A 16,256-nucleotide genomic window follows, 5' to 3' on the forward strand; every position below is an offset into this window, starting at 1 on the left:
CACCCTCAGCACGTTTGCTGAGGGCACAGCATGGGCTTATAGGACAGAACAGGGATGCTGCTTCCAGACACCAATGGGCTGCTGGAACCTTGGGAAGGTCCACCTAGAGCAGTGCCAGGTTTTGCTCACAGGGAGGAGCCAGCCCTGGCACTGCAGGCCAAGTGCTGGAGAGCAGCTCAGCAGGGAAGGCCCTGGGCCTGCTTGGGACAACAAGATTCCCTTGCAGCAAAGGCAGGCACCAGCATCCCAGGATGCACAAGGAAAAAGAGCCCCAGGAAACCAAGGGAAGAGATTGTTCCCCTTTGTGTGCAGTGCAAGCAAGATATGGACATAGAGAGCAACTCCCATCACAGGCCCCAAAGCTGCCTAAGGGAGTGGAGCTTCCTATGTAATACAAGAAGAGGCTGAGAGAGCTGGGACTGTTCAGCCTTGAGAAGGCTGAGGGGGGGTCTGATCCATGTCTATGAACACCTGATTGTGCTCACTGGTTTGCATCCATTTGCAGAGCCACATCTACATTACCTGAACCAAGTTATCCAAATTTCCACTGGTTTCTAGTTTGGGTCTGTCAGAGTCCCCTCTTTAAAAGATTCAGTATTACTTAAGTCAGGGTAGTTTAGTTCTACTTCCTTCCTTTGTGATCCCTGTTTCAAGCCCTTAAATGTAAGTCAACAGTTACCTGCTTCCTTAAAGTCTTTTAGTGATGGTATTTTCTGTATTTTAAGTTCCCCAACAGGAAGCCTTTTCCCAGAGCTTTCACTGGTGGGAAGAACACCATTCCACCTTTGAGGAAACAACGAAGAATACATCAAGATCACAATGTTTGACATCTGTGTTCTTAAGAACTTTTTATTAGTGTAGTTTTTATGATTGCATAGTTTGCAAAACAAAATTTTAACAATTAAATGCAGTCTTCTCCCTCTGATAATTCTGTTCACCCAGTAATGGGAATTTGCACCACCCACCAACCATCCTAAAAAGGTCCTTTCCAATGGCAAGTTTAAAGTCTAAGCCAAAAAAAATTCTGGTAAATTAAATTCCATTTGCAAAGGAGGTGACTTATTAACTGTACCTTTGTAATGGAGTCCACACAATCCCAATTATAACATTCAGATTTTTCCAACAAAAAAAGTTAATCTAAGTGACAGAGGAAATCTGATCAAACTGCTTGTTGCAAGTTAAATTCTTGTAAGTGCTAAAAATTTCATCTGCATGAAAGATCCTTCTTGATTTTGTTTCAGCTTGTGCCTTTGAAGAGCATTTGTTCTGCTCCCATCAACATGAGCTGTAAGATACCCAGAGACAGGAGGCATAAGGGAAGGTGGGGCAGGAAAACGTTGGGATTACAGGCTGACTCCTGGTCACAACAGAGAACATCGCTTTGGAGCTGGGTCAGTCCCTCGGTGTCGGATGACTCAGCAGCTCTGATGCCGCATCCCGACGGCTCCATCAGGCAGCTGTTCCCAGGTGCTCTCACCGCTCTGAGCAGCAGCTGGAGAGGAGATGCCAGCTCTAAACTCCTCTAGGAATTGTGCCGTGCCTGCCACTCTGCTGCCTCGGGATCACGGACATCACCACCCTGTGCACACTGGAGAGGGAGGTGCAGCCAGAGGAAGAAATGCCTTTGCTGAACACACCTCTGCCTTTTGGCCAAGCAGAGAGGCCAAGGGCCTTGCCTGGTCCTTCCACAACTGCCACAGCCCATGGAGTGAAAGTGATTATTGAAGCAAACTGTGAAACAAATGGGCTGCACTCTGTCCATCTCCTTTATTTGTGGCTCTGCATTATAATGATTACAGGTCGACTTCCATGAACTGTACAAGCAGTAAAAGGTGGGCAGCTATGCCTTACAACATTGTTTCACACAAAGCAAATACAGAGATACCCAATTGCCTAATTTTCTATTTAAAAAAATTTCTATAGGCACAAAGCAGAAGAATGTTGGAAAAGAAAGTCAAAGGAAGAGGTATGCATAAATAAGTACTTCTTACATCAAAAATGTCCCGAGAATCACAAAGTCTGCAGAAGCTGGTTAATCAAATACTGCAGTACTGCTCTCATCAGTATAAAAGTGAAAGAGCTTTAGTTCTGTAATAAAAATTCAATTTTATCTTATTTTGGAGGGAGGGACAAAGGGTGGAAAGAAGGTGTAAGAGAAGGAAGGGCAAACTTTAAAACAGCAGCCAGTATTAGGAAGGGCAGTAGGAGAGGTGAACAGGCACATTGGAACCATGGGAACATGTAAATTGACCACTGTCAAACCAGTGTAAATTTCTTGGTTTCTCATGGAAAACATTTTATCCACATATTTTCCTCCCACACATTTATCCAACAGTCATCAATACACGACTTTGTTGGTAACTTTTTTAGAACAGGAAAAGTGCGTTTTATTCCTGCCTCCCATTGCTGTAAAAAGTTATCTAGATGATTTCAAACACTTTCTTCAGTTCTACTATAAGCTGCCAGTCAGACTTCTGCATCTCATCCCTGAACCAGTCCTTCAGAGCATCGATGGACTGACGACTGATCTGCAACACACAAGGCAAACCCATCAGAAACATGCGGGTATATTAGAGGCAGCTGCAGTACATTGGAAACAATTTATCTGATGAAAGGGCATCAGTGTGCACAGGTTTGCTACTGATGGGCTGTATGACCCACCTCATTCATTTCCCTTCACATCACATCCCTTACCTGGTCTTGAGGGTCTGCAGATGGACACACTACCCCACCCTTATGCAGCAAGGCAAGAACTGGAGAGGTCTCCAGCTGCCACCAGGGCCCCCAGGACCATCACCCCCTCCCTGTCCCTATCCCAGGTCCTGGGCCAGGCCCCTGGCGTGTGTGCAGCAGGGACTGCCTTACACCGTGACTGAAGCAGTGAGGAGTGTGGAGAGCTGTGGCTTTGCTTCCAACAGCCAAAGACTGAGCAAGGGATCATCCTCTCCTCCAAGCCCAGTGTCCCAGCAGCAGGTCAGTTGCACAATTTCCAACACCAGCTGCGATGCCCTGGGGCACAGCTGAGCACCAGCTGCAGACAGTGGTTTGCAAAGAGCCACTGTGGCATGTTACCCTCTCGGTGCTGTGAGCTGCAGGGTGTTTGCAGCCACAGCCCAGCATTCCCTCCAGCCTCTGCAGGGGCACCACTGCAGACCTCAAACCACGGCTGCAGGGATTTGACTGAACGACGCCACACACTCGTGCCCTGTTCCAAGTGTCTGCCAGGGACAGTTCCTCTCATGTTTTTCAGGCTCCATGCACCAGTTCCACTTCAAGCAAGCTGCCAACTCTGTCCTAAGCCCTCTCCAAAAATGCAGATTGCTCTTACCTTACTGACGAGGATGTCTGTTGCTTCAAAGTGTCGTCCATACATTTTGGGTGATTCCCCAGGAATAGGTTCTATTTTAACACAGACTTCTTGGCCTTTCTTTGCAACATCCACTGGTTTATGGTTTATTTCAATACTTGTAACTATTCCAATTTCAACAAACTGTAATACAATGAAGCAGCTGTAACACACATCCACAAATCCCCTGTGCACACACCCTTCCCTAAGTTCCCATTTATATGCCCAGACTTGCTGCAGGAAGTGCAGCATTAGTGGAGCTGCCTCCTCAGCAGGGGCAAAGCAAAACATGTGGCACAGTAAGCTCTGTACTGGAAAGGGCAGCAACAACCACCCACAGCTCATCTGGGATATCAACTGGTTATCCCTTAAGTGCCAGGAGTTGACTTCCCCTCTTAGTAGCTACCAGGAATGACAACTGTGCTCATTACTTGGTACCACAGCAAGGAACTGGCAAGTGGGGAAGGCAGGGGGCAACTGGCAGGTGCCCTCAGGCCTCGCTTCCTGTGTCCTGCTGCACAGCTCAGCTCTTCTGGCAGAGACCTGTAGGATACTTGATGACCAGAACACAGACTTGGTCTGTCATCATCTCCCAGAAATGTGTGCACTGGGGAAAGGCATGCAAATACTTCATGGTGCATCGTCCCAGGAACTACCCAGTGGATTCAACATCCCCTTGGAAGAGGCTCTCACTCACATTTTTGCTAGGTACACACATGGGAGTCCCCTGCTTCACCTGGCCGGCCTCCACAACCACACCCATCACTATTGGGTCACGAGAGTTGAAAATGAACTGAGGCAGTATTTTCAACTTGCATGGAAACACTGCTATATGCCTAGAGGATGACAAGAAAAGGCACTTTGAAAGAGATACTGGAACAGTGTATGAAACATGAGCAGTTCTGCCTTCTCCCACATTTCTTGGGCATTTATCCTAAGACTGCCACTTGAGCAGAAATCAAGCAGGAAAAAACCTCTTTTCCGAACTTGCTAATTCTAGTCAATGCTTGGTCTTCAGAAACTACAGGGGACAATAATCAAGCATGGCTGGCATGGATTTTGTATTAACAGGCTTGGGTGCTCAACTTAGACTAAGACTGAAGGATTAGGAATTTTACAGTATAGTAACACATTTAAGAAGAGCGCAGGAATAGAAGTATTGCTGCCTCAACCCATCACAGGGACTACAAAATGTCAAGATTTTTGTTTGTGAAGTGAGCAAATACATTTAAATGCTGAAGTGTACATAATCAAATTGGGATCAATGTGAAATGAAATACATTTTCATTTATTAGTTTATTGAGGATAACCCAATGACTCCAAAAACTATTTTTGGGTCCCTGTAAATCCTTACATGATTGCATATTCATGTTACTGCAGTCAGAATTAAGCCCTCCACACTGGAATTGCATAAATGTGAAACAACAGAATCCAAATCCCTTCAGTTTTCTTTTCTTAACTCTGCAGGACTAACACATCTGTCACAAACTAGGAACAGAAGCCAAGTGCAGAAAGAAGCCCTAATAAAAGCTCTCTGTATTACATAACAGTTCTAGCTGAATCTTGTGTCTGCTCCACAACTTTCACAGCTCTCACCCTACTAAGCCTAATCCAGATGTAAACAGTTAGTCTGGAGCACTAAAGTCTTGAAAATTACCAATTTATTGTTCTATCCCCCACTTCCTTCCCACCACCAGTAATTAGGAAGCAAGAAGTAAAATGCAGTTTCATTTATACTAAAATAAGTAACACACTTATTTAGAAAGCATCCAGAATATGATTGCTCATACTTACTTGAATTCCTCTTGTTTCTGTTTTTTGTAGTCTTGTCTATATTTTGTGAAGGCATCAAATAAGTGATAAATTATTTCAGCACTAAAAATACGCACTCCTAAACTATCAGCCATTTCCTGTGCATCACGTTCAATCCTCACATCAAACGCCAGAATGACGGCGTACCTGTAAGGAAAAGTGAGTCCAGCAGGTTACCAGAGACCCCAGAACCAGAGCTAAGGAGGGCCAGGGCCTTCCTGCAACACCACCACACGTTCATCAACAGAGTAAAGCAAAGGTACTTACTGTGGGTCATGCTCCAACATAACTGATGCCTTCATGACGTCTTTTTTATGGACAGGACCTATATTAATTCCTGAATACTGTTGGAGAAAGCCACATAAATCAAGTCACTAAACTTTCTGAGACAAAAGGAAAGAGTTACTGACTAAAACATACAACCAACATCAATCAGATGCAGCACGGAAGTACTTACTGGCACTTCTGACGTTTTAAGAAATTCAAGTAATGCCTCTAAAGAGCCTAAAGTAGAAGCCTGGACATAGACACCTTTCTCTTCTAATTTGATTGCATTCAGTGTTTGCTTCAGTTCATGTATTAGTTCATCCTTTAGAAGTAAAAAAAAAAAGGAGAAAGAAAAGGAAATTTTAGTTCTCTTGCTATTTATGCCTCAGGGTACAAAGTCTTCCTGTGGGTGAGCTGCTGAACGTGTGTGACAGCCACACTGATGGGTCCCAACTCAGATGTGCAGTGTAACTCACACACAGCCCTGTGATTGTTTCTGCCATTAGAAAAGCTGAACTAGACCTGAGGATTCTGTGAGAAGGTGATCATACGAAACAGAGCAAACGCCCATCTTGGGAGTCAGTAACGTTTCCCTGCAGAATGCACATGCCTCTGCACTGTCTGCTGGCAGGACTGAGCAAACATTCTGTGTGTGGTGATGCCTTTGGCTGCCTGAGGATCCACGGCAAGAGCTGACACCTAAAACCATGAGCTACAAAGGATTCTTAAAGCTCTTAAGGCCTGGGTACAAAACAGGATGCAAGAGCAGCAAGATCATTTTTCTGCTTTCAGAGGAGCCAAAACACCACACTTTTCCAGATACCAGGCCTTCTAAACCTGAGACATATCTAGTACTAGTAGTACACTTCGTATACATTCTTGTGTGCATCCAGCAACAAGCTTTGTGTTTGGGCATCCCGTAAGTTTAACCTCCCTTTAGAGGCACAAACAAGTAGACAAAAATCTAAAATAAAACTACAGTTAAAAGTAAGTTATTAACACAGGTGTTTTCTTTTTAAAATAACTTCCAGCCTTTGGAGAACAGTAGCATCTCATCTCAATTTTGATATTAGGATAACTACATCTTTTTCTCCACCATTTTTAAGTGGAGAAATTCAGAAATTTCAGAAATTTATTACACAAGTCTTAAGTCAGCATTGCAATTATGACAGTTTGAAGAACTCCACTAGCAGGTGTGCACCTAATATAATTCAATTAGAATATATGCATAACTTACCACACATACCAGATCAGTAGTTAACAGTCAAACTGTGCCATCATAACTTGTTTTCAAACCTTATTCTACCAGCACAGATACCCCAGCAAAGGATCAGGGAAAAAGGTAATGGTCAAGACACTAAAAACATCCCACTGCCAAAGCTTCACATGGACACAAGGCTACAGCACATTGCTGGAACAGTTTGCAAAGCAACCAGAAAGCTGCTACTTGTGTACTGAGCTCTCAACATGTGAAAGAGCTTCATCACCAGAGAACTCAAGTTACCCTCAGTGTGTTGTATTTCAACATCAGCCAACTCACCTTGAGGACTGGGACTTCATCCTCTTTATGAGCTACAAGCAATGGCAAACCAGCCAATGTTTTTTCCAAATCTTTCCCAAGAATTTTCACACCTTGAGCAGCAACAACCTCTTTGTGCTTCTCATACTGGTTCTGAAAAAGAGAATATACACACTAGCAAAGAGTTCATGTCAGTAGTGCACAGCAACACAACACAGTGCTGAGCAACTCAAGAAACTGCAACCCACAGGCATGGCAGAGAGCATGACAGTGAAGAGCAGCAGCTCCCATCTTTCATCAGTGATTGCTTTGCACTTGCATGTTCCTGTCTGCACAGTCCTCTCCTTCAGATACCCCTCTGCCACTGCCAAAGCAGGGCAGGGCAAGGGAAATCATCCAAAAACAGAAAGGGGCCAAAAAGAAACATAGGCTAGAAAAGACCAAGCAGCAATAGGCAGCTACTTGCTAGTAAACCCATATGGAAGTGAGGGGAAGATGCCAACAGCTCAAGTAAAGCAGGAACGCTCAGCTGATGCACAGCCCAGGGCTCTGTGCAGGAAGGGCTGTCTCTCTCTCTCACTGGAGGCCTCCCATTCAGCCTTCTCATGTGCACAGTTCCATGCTCAATTTCCACAGGTGCTCCTCCCCATCCAGGGGAACCTCAAAGATCTTTCCACACTCAGGACATGGCCCCGAGGCATAACAAACCCAGTTATTTCCTGAAGATCTTTAAATAGATGTTGGAAGTTCCTAGTTTGTTTCTTTCTTTTGTTTAGGTGTCTGACCCTTTTCCTAAACTGTAATGCATCTTCAACTTCTTCAATAAGCACTTTGTTCCTGCAAGCTTCTATTCTTTAGCCCTCCACCTTATTTCAAGGATGACCATTCCACATGAAGAAGCTGAATCAAAATGCATCCTCACTACCTGCTGCAAAAACATCCAGCAGATTCCCCAGGTAGGTTCAAGAGCAGAAACTCATGTGAAGATGTTGATGTTACGTTGCTACTCAGTCCCACAAAAAACCTGCAGTCTCTGAGTTTCACACACCAGTTTATCTTCTGCTTTCAATAAAGGGAAGCAAACACTTTCAATTCATTCCCCACAGTAGCAGAACATATTAATCAGCTTCCTACCACGCAGAGAACAAAACCTAAGTATAAACATCCATTTCCCTTTTGTCAGTCTCTAGCCATTATTGAGGTGTTACTGTAAAGCTGCACTCCAGAGCAGGAAGCCTTAGATTCTCCAAAGGGTCTGTCCCACCCCACATCTGATGAGCTGGCCAAGTGGAAAGAAGGGCTTGTCTTGCTACTTAGAGCCTTCTTAAAGGTCAAGAGGCTCTTGTTCAGCTTCCACCTCAGCACCAGTACTGCACCAATACCTCACCCTTCAGCACCTCTGAGGCCACGACAGCCTCAACAGAGGGAGAACACAGATGTGAACACAGGGCCCAGCAATTATTAATAGTGCTTACAGAGTATCTACATTTGCAGGATGAAACTAAGATTAAACACTAAGGACTACAGTGGCCTGAAGGGACACTCATTTTACACCTGAACCAAACCTTTAAGGCTGATCCTATTATATTCACATAGGTTATCTGTATGGGTTTTTTTGCCTTAAAATCTGTGCAGCCAATTCTTCTCTCCCTTTTAAACAGGAAAAATCAGCTCTTTTAATCAAGTTTGAATTGTATGCATTAATCTTAATATATGTACTAATTTATTTATAACCTTTTGTTTCTGCATCACATCCTCATTTTATGGAAAGCCATACAGGGAAGATCTCAAATTCAGTGTCGCTCCTCAGGCTAGTAACACCATGAAAGCAAAACCTCCAAAAATGCCAGGAGGTTGCATATTGTGCAGAAGTCCTGGTCACTGCCACTCACCAAACAGCCCTAGAAACTGACTTGTTCACATTTCTCAAACCTAAGTGTATATGATTCGTTCCTTAAAAAAATCACTTTTATGAGTAATGCAGCTTTAACTCAGAAATCACTGTACCAGTGTACTCCAGTTTCCATTTGTATTGGGTATCTCCCTCACACACAGCCACTTCCTTCAATCCCTTATTAAAGCATGCACATCCTAACCCTCACTGCAAGATAATTCCTCGAGCCTTTTCTTTGCTACTGCTGTAACAACACACACACTAATAGGTACATACAATTACATTCACAAAACCCACCATATGTGCACTGCCTTCGCCTTTGAAGGCACCCTTAAATACTGTTAATATAACTGCACTCTACAACATTCTCATTTTTTATAAAGCTTGGTTCATTTTTTCTCCTGGTGGTAAATGTCAGTACACTAAACCCAGCTGTCATACCTTAACTCGTAGCTCCTTCATGGGAGGAGGCAGCAGCAGACCTCTAATCTGAGTTACTATGGGACCCTCTACCCCAGGCACAATAATGGTGTCTCCTTCTTTCAGGCGCCCATTGATCAGAATAACATCTATGGTGGTGCCCATGCCTGGCAGTGCTTTAACCTGAATGGAAGGGGAAAAAAGTTACTTCCCATTTAAGTACTTAGAACACACAATTTTTCATCAGAAAGAAGGGAGGAGGGAAGGGAGAAATCTCTAATGGATTTCAAGGAGGAGCTGCTGGATTACCTCCATGACCTGAGCTCTCAGCTCCTGACACTCAGCCAGTCTCTTGGTCAGCATAGTTTGCGTGAGCTCAACGAGAAGAGCTATCAGGCTTCCCATGCCATCCCCTGTGTGAGCAGAGGTAGGTACAAGAGAAACAAAAGTGCGGGGATCCTTATTCTCATAAAACAAGGCAGCGTTCAAGCCCTGGAATCAGGATTAATAGTTACACAGGGAAAAACATACACGCATCAGTATTAACAGTAACATTCAACCCCAGTCAAGCACCACTTCATTTTTTAAGCCCAATTTTAAAAAATAACACTGCTACTGACAGTATTCTGTGGAACACAGAGCCTCAATCCACACTTGGAAGCAGTGTGGGGTAACTCTACACAGCTAATTAGCTCATCTAGCTTCTAACAGCATCATATGTCACAAACCAAAGAAGTTCCCAGAACTGATGTGATTCATACCCTGCCAACATCCAAGGGAAAAAGAGACAGATGGGATTCTCTCAGGCTGTTTCCAAAGACAGAAAGAACAGGGACAGAAAACTTCATCTGCTATTCATGACCATGCACAGCGATCAGCTACTTTTCTCCAAACTAACACTTTTAAAGATGGAGCAGCGTTATGGGCTTACCTAAGCAGGCCTAAATTTAGGCTTTAGATTTCAGACTAGGCCTGAGACTGTCGGCTGACTTGAGCTGGGCTGACCTAGCTGACAGCTGACTTCTTCCAGCCAATAGTGTTCCATACCATATTCCAACATGATCTCAAAGTGTAAGAGCCAGTGTGGGAGTGGTTTGGTCAGTTCCTTTGTAGCTGTAGTCCCAGAAGGAAGTACCCTGCCATCCCAGGAGGGACAGGAGGCCCAGGCCCAGAGCACCAGCACACCATCACATTATCTTAGGGGAGTAAAATGTCTGTTCCTAATCTTTCTCTCTGCTTAAGTCTGTCTCTGGGGAATTGAGTTCTCTGGAATAATCTGTAGTTAAAATAGTGAGATTTGTGTTCACCGGGGAGTGGGAAATTATTTCTTGTTATTTCTCACTTGTGTGTGTTTTATATTGTAGTTTGCTTTTAATTTTTTCTGTATAAATATATATAATTAGCTAAAGCATAAACCTAGTTTGAGTTTCCAGAGTTTTTTTCATTTCTCCCTTTTCTCGGTGTGGGGGAGGGAGGCTCTAACTCTCTGTGTTGGGCAGTTGGTGTTTTGCCAGCTCAAACCAAGACAAGCAGTTAAAATAGATTAATGTAACAACAACAGTTTGTTTTATTAGAGGTAAACACCAACACGTCAAAAGAGATGCAACACTTGATCAGTTTTCTTGATATTCTGTTTTGTGGAAAGGGGAAAAAACAAAACAAAAAATACACACAACTCCAAGACAAACTCACACACACCACCCCACCCACCCCATTTACTATCCCTTTTGTTAAGCAAAGAGCCTTGAATATTCCAACCTACCTGTTTTGCAAACTCCACTATGATAGCTTTTGCACGTTCCTCAAACTCGTCTTTCGTATTCTTTTTCTGCTTCTTCAACGTGACAGCCACATCTGTATCTGGGCTTTTTTTCCAGTCATATAACCTGTCAATCTTGAAAACACAGCAGGATGTCACCTTATGCAGCTGAGTGAGGGCCATCTTTATGCTTATGCCCCCTTATCTGTGAGAAATACTTGACAGGCCAACTTGGCCAGCCATCGATCTGCTCCAGCAATCGTAACTTTTTTTATTTGCTTTAGCTGCTCTATTTAGTTCTTGTTTATATATTTACCCAATATCAGACATTATTTCAGGAGAGCAATACTACTTCAGGCTTTTAAAATTCAAGCTATAATAACCTAGATTCATATGGGGAAAGTTTATGTGCATTAATTACATTAAATTTAAGATAAAACATTCAAAAGAAACAGATCCATGTATAGCTTCACATATACACACACACAAAAAACCCAAAATCATGAAGGTTTTTAGGGTTTTTTCCTGAAGAGACTCTACTAGTTTTACGTATGACTTTCAAAACTTATTAGTGAATTTGGACCCCTTCCCCTGTTGCTACAGAGAAGGGACCACAGTGGGTTGTTCAAAAGACACAACTGTACTTCAGAAACACTTCCCCAAGTAATGTTCCAAAGCAGGATGGACTTAGTCCAAGAAATTATTACACCTGCTGTACAAAACCAAAACTACATCCTAAGAAAATGGATTAAAACTTGGTCAAATAATACAATTATAACTTGAAATGCAAGAACTTTTGGCTATTTAGTCTCGGGCTCACCATAAGCCTGTGACAGCAGCAAAAGGGCCTTGGTGTCTGACCAAGCCAGAAGTCTCTACAAGGCCTTAACACCTCTCCGTCCAGTAGGTTGTTTGGGTTCTTTTAAAAAAACAGCTGTTTTCAGCAATGAGATTAATGGCCTACTCAGTTCCAACCACCTTCAATCTTAATGCTCCTTTCATTTTTTGAAATATACTTCAATTTTTACACTGCACATGAATAGTCTTCTGATAGTTCCCTGTCAGCATGTCAGATGGTTTCCAAAGTCACTGGACACAAGTAATCTCCATACAGATAATCCATATATGTATTCATATGAATTATATATAATTCATCAAGTCATTGGAACCAGGCAGCAAAGTTTCTCATGCACAGGATGTCTAAAACAGGGCTGAAAATTACTGGCTAATTTACCATCTAATATTGCAAAGCCTGAAACACTTTGCACTAGTGATGAACATCACTGCTCTAAGGGCTTAAAGTCAGCCTTGCCTTCAAGTCAAACTAAAAAATATCAGCAGCTAAAATAAAGTGTGACTTTTCAACTTGAAGCTTCTGTTTGAATTTTATCAGAAAAGGCACAAAAATCCACATGAACAGGTACAAGTGAAAAAAACACAACTGCAGTACCACTTCCAGAAATGTGAGTCATACACAGAAGTTCCATAAGGTAACAAAATGTATCAGTAAGGATCCAAGAACTGACTCTTCAGCAAAGCTCCTGTAAAGCCACTGTGGTACCAAGGACAGGAAAAATTGGAAACACAGGATACAAGAACCACCACTTCAGACTCTACACAAACGATTCCAGTTCAAGGAAGAAAACAGACAATTGTCAAATGCCAAATACATTTTCAGAACAGAGAAATACACTGTTAGAGTAGAAAGCTCCCCTACCTTGTTGAGAGCTACTATAAAGGGGCACTTCTTTGATTTCAGCAGATTTATTGATTCAATTGTCTGGGGCTCCAAACCATGCATGATGTCAACTACAAGTATAGCAATATCACAGAGTGAGCTTCCTCTATTTCTTAGATTGCTGTGGGATTAAAAGGCAGGAAAGAGAAAAAAAAACCAGTCATGTAGCAACAGAATTTTAATAAAAACACCAAGTACAATGTCAAACTCACACTGACAAACAAAAAGCTAAAACTGCTGATTAAGTAGTTATTTCCCCTCAAAAATGTCAACTATATAAAAAAATATTCAAATTACACTTGGCAAATTTAACAGAATTTATTAAAGCATGCATAAGAAAAAATAAGAAACTATTATTCTCCCAATAGTTCTCATTTTATGACAATATAAAATATGTTCTGATTGTTTTCTGAGACAGAACTGAGACAGTTACAGTGAAATACAGGGATGCAAAATCTGAGAAAGACTTTTCGTTATACAATGCTACATAAACACTTTCACCATTTTATGCAGTATAAACAGATTATCACATCTCTGGTGCCAAACAAAACCTGGCTAGAAGATGGAAGAGCTGCAAGCAGTACAATGCCAGGTACTGACCTGGACATTACCAAGTGCCTCACCCCATGGCCTTGCAATGCTTGCAGAGGTTTATACTGAAGAATGCCACTACGCCTTAATCCTTTGGTTTGGAGACCTCATCCCACTGAGTTCAGTTGTGCACGTCATGTTTCACCCTAAAGCTGATTCAGTGGCTTGCCTGCCTGCCCCCCTCCAGGGTTCCTGGACAGCACTGGAACTCTGCCAAGACTCGGATCACTTGTGCAATTAGTGGCTTCCAGTCTTACGAACTCAGTTACCTTCACAGTGACACCATGAACAGGAGACTGGGACAGAAGTTTTAGTGCTTCATAGCAGAGTACTTAGGTCACCTGAAATTCTCACCTTTTCTTCCCCAGCTAGCTTCCTGCTTCCATCTAATCTCTTACACTAACTATTTATTTACAGCTTTTTCAGATATTCATAGCTCAGTTGGCAGGAAGACAGAAAATTAACCACTCATAAAAGGCCAGCAATTAACCAGATAAAAAAATGCACCTGCAAATGAAACAAATCTAGTTATTTTTCTACTTTAGGTTGGTTTTGTTGGGCTTTTTTTCAGGTGAGAACTAACACCATGAATTAGCAAAGACCTTGCACTGCATTAAAAATACATCCAGATGCTTTAGCCATCACTTCTGAGAAGCACAACATTGTGAGAAAACATTACCTGAAAGACTCGTGTCCTGGAGTGTCGATTATCAGCATGCCTGGAATTTTTATGTTCTCTCTGTCAAACTAACATTTCAAATTATTAGCTATTTTATAGTGATCACACAGGAATTAAAAACAGACAAAGTAAGGGTTGGCAACATTACTGACAGCCTGCACTTCCAAAACCCAGATACATATGTTAAAAAAGGCATCAGCCTCCATAACCCAAATCAGTCAAAGCTCATTTCAATATTAAAAGGGAAGGAGCACATTCAAGTGTCCATAAGCTCAGCTAAACCATGTAAGACAAGGCAGCCTACAGAGTAGTGAGATTTATCATCCTTGTCTTGATGATTTTCTCCTCTCCCCTGACTTTACATATTTAATAAATTAAATGAAATCATGGAAAAAGCCATCACTACCAAGGCTTTTTAGTCAGCTGCTGCTGCAAGCAAAATAGGATATAGTATCTAAAACAAGCAATACAGAACAGTTGCTATTTCTGTAACACGACAAAATTAACCACCCGAGAATTGGCCCAATTTCAGCACATTCAGCAAATGGTAAGTTTTTACAGAAAATATACTCAGTAGATTTCAAGTCAATCTACAATCAAAATACTGACAAATAAGCAGTCTATGCACATATATGCACTGTCCAAAACAGAGTAAGCAGTATTTAAATATTTCCATGAGGAAGGGGCAATGCATTAACTGAAACAAAACATACCAACTAAAGTGAAAAACGAGACAGCCTCTCCTTTGGTGGGGGAAGGATAGGAATTAAAAAACCCAAAACAACCCCAAAATTAGACATGGGGGTAAGTACATCTGTCCATGCCAGGAAATGTCACAATGCCTTAATTAGTTTACATTCCATAACTTTTAAGAAACAGTTGTTGAAGTGCCATAACTTACGTTTTTCACCATCTTGGTTTGCTCATTAATAGCTTCAAGGGGAACATTGGTGGCCCCAATCTGCTGGGTGATGCCACCAGCCTCGCTGTCCTGCACGTGAGTGTGGCGCAGCTGAAGACAAAAAAAGGTCAGAAATACTTACATCTAACAGACTACAGTTCTCTTTAATTCTTTCAGTCTTCAACCAAAGAAACACATGCACGAACAAAACACAGGCAGTGCCTTCACACTCCACACCCTACCTTATCCAAAATTTTGGTCTTTCCTGTGTCTACATGCCCCAGGACACAGATGACTGGTGCTCTGAGCTTTTCCGTGTTCATATTTTTGCTGTTTTCAGCTCGTCGCTTCTACATAAAAGACACAATAATTGGTAAGTATAAACCAAAAACCACAGTTCACCTCTTGACTCAATTACATATAAAAAACACAGTGATAACTGCAGGACTTACATTTTCAAGGCAGTTCAAGGTCTGTCAAAAAGTCAAAAATTTTCACCTAACTGTTAAGTTTCTGTTTGGTTTTGCCTACAGTCTAATAGGCTAAGTTACTGTATACACTAATAGGTAGCTGAGTTCATGGTGCATTCTGAAGAAGCATCTTGGGTGAAGAAACCAAGAACATCAGCGGCCACAAAAGTGTTTAACAGTTTAGACGCACCTCTTAAAACTTGAAAATGTCTACCTGTAAAGGGTAAAAGCCCCTTTCTCCAAGAGGGAGAGAGGTGGAGAGGAACATCTCTGAAGTTGTCATCTTTGTGGTCAAGTTGTCTAAAAACAAATTCTTCAGACAAAATCAGGTGGTTTTCTTCTTATTTAACACAACTTGTGGATCTGCCTAATTTGTCCTGATGCAGCCATCATTTTGACAAATTTGACAAAAAGGCTTTTCAATTAACTGAAAATTGTTTCTTATACAACACAAGAGTCCAATTGCATCTCATTACCTCGATTCTCCGTTTAGCTTTGTCGTAAGCGCGCTCTTCCTTAGTGCGATCATCGTCAGAGTCATACTCAGAATCAGAGCTGATTTCCTTGCTGAGCTTCTTTTCCATAGATTGTTTTCCAATAGCTTGGGAGTCTGTCTCTCTCTCATCTGAAGTCTTTTCATCCTCATCTTCACTGCCCTCACTGTCTTCAGATTCTTCACTCTCTTCTTCCTCTTCCTCCTCCTCCTCTTCTTCTTCCTCTTCCTCATCCACTTCATTTTGCTCTTTGACTTCAATATGGACAGGTTTGCTCTCTGCTAAAAAAAATTTAAAGTAAAAATTCTCTATTAAATTCACACTTATGGGGGAGATGGCACCAAAAAGCAAAAGAGGGACTACTAT

The 16,256-nt window shown here is 42.1% G+C and overlaps 1 protein-coding gene across 2 annotated transcripts in view; it reads right to left on the reverse strand.

The window, feature by feature from the left end:
- Positions 1 to 822: 822 nt before the first annotated feature.
- EIF5B (eukaryotic translation initiation factor 5B) overlaps positions 823 to 16,256 on the reverse strand; it is a 36,286-nt gene continuing 20,852 nt past the window's right edge. Inside the window, exons 10-24 of one of the 2 annotated variants that reach the window (XM_071581952.1) lie at positions 15,873 to 16,168; positions 15,169 to 15,276; positions 14,927 to 15,037; positions 14,026 to 14,093; positions 12,735 to 12,876; positions 11,021 to 11,152; positions 9,568 to 9,750; positions 9,280 to 9,441; positions 6,966 to 7,097; positions 5,616 to 5,747; positions 5,426 to 5,502; positions 5,141 to 5,305; positions 4,044 to 4,182; positions 3,329 to 3,490; positions 823 to 2,528 (exon numbers count right to left, since the gene is read on the reverse strand). In XM_071581952.1, coding sequence (XP_071438053.1) covers positions 2,421 to 2,528; positions 3,329 to 3,490; positions 4,044 to 4,182; positions 5,141 to 5,305; positions 5,426 to 5,502; positions 5,616 to 5,747; positions 6,966 to 7,097; positions 9,280 to 9,441; positions 9,568 to 9,750; positions 11,021 to 11,152; positions 12,735 to 12,876; positions 14,026 to 14,093; positions 14,927 to 15,037; positions 15,169 to 15,276; positions 15,873 to 16,168 — 2,117 coding nt within the window. In that variant the 3' untranslated portion in view covers positions 823 to 2,420. Of the gene's footprint in view, positions 2,529 to 3,328; positions 3,491 to 4,043; positions 4,183 to 5,140; positions 5,306 to 5,425; positions 5,503 to 5,615; positions 5,748 to 6,965; positions 7,098 to 9,279; positions 9,442 to 9,567; positions 9,751 to 11,020; positions 11,153 to 12,734; positions 12,877 to 14,025; positions 14,094 to 14,926; positions 15,038 to 15,168; positions 15,277 to 15,872; positions 16,172 to 16,256 lie in introns of both variants that reach the window. The other variant, XM_071581944.1, reaches the window with a different exon arrangement.

This window comes from Pithys albifrons, chromosome 1, assembly GCF_047495875.1.
Source record: "Pithys albifrons albifrons isolate INPA30051 chromosome 1, PitAlb_v1, whole genome shotgun sequence".
Classification (NCBI taxonomy): Eukaryota; Metazoa; Chordata; class Aves; order Passeriformes; family Thamnophilidae; genus Pithys; species Pithys albifrons.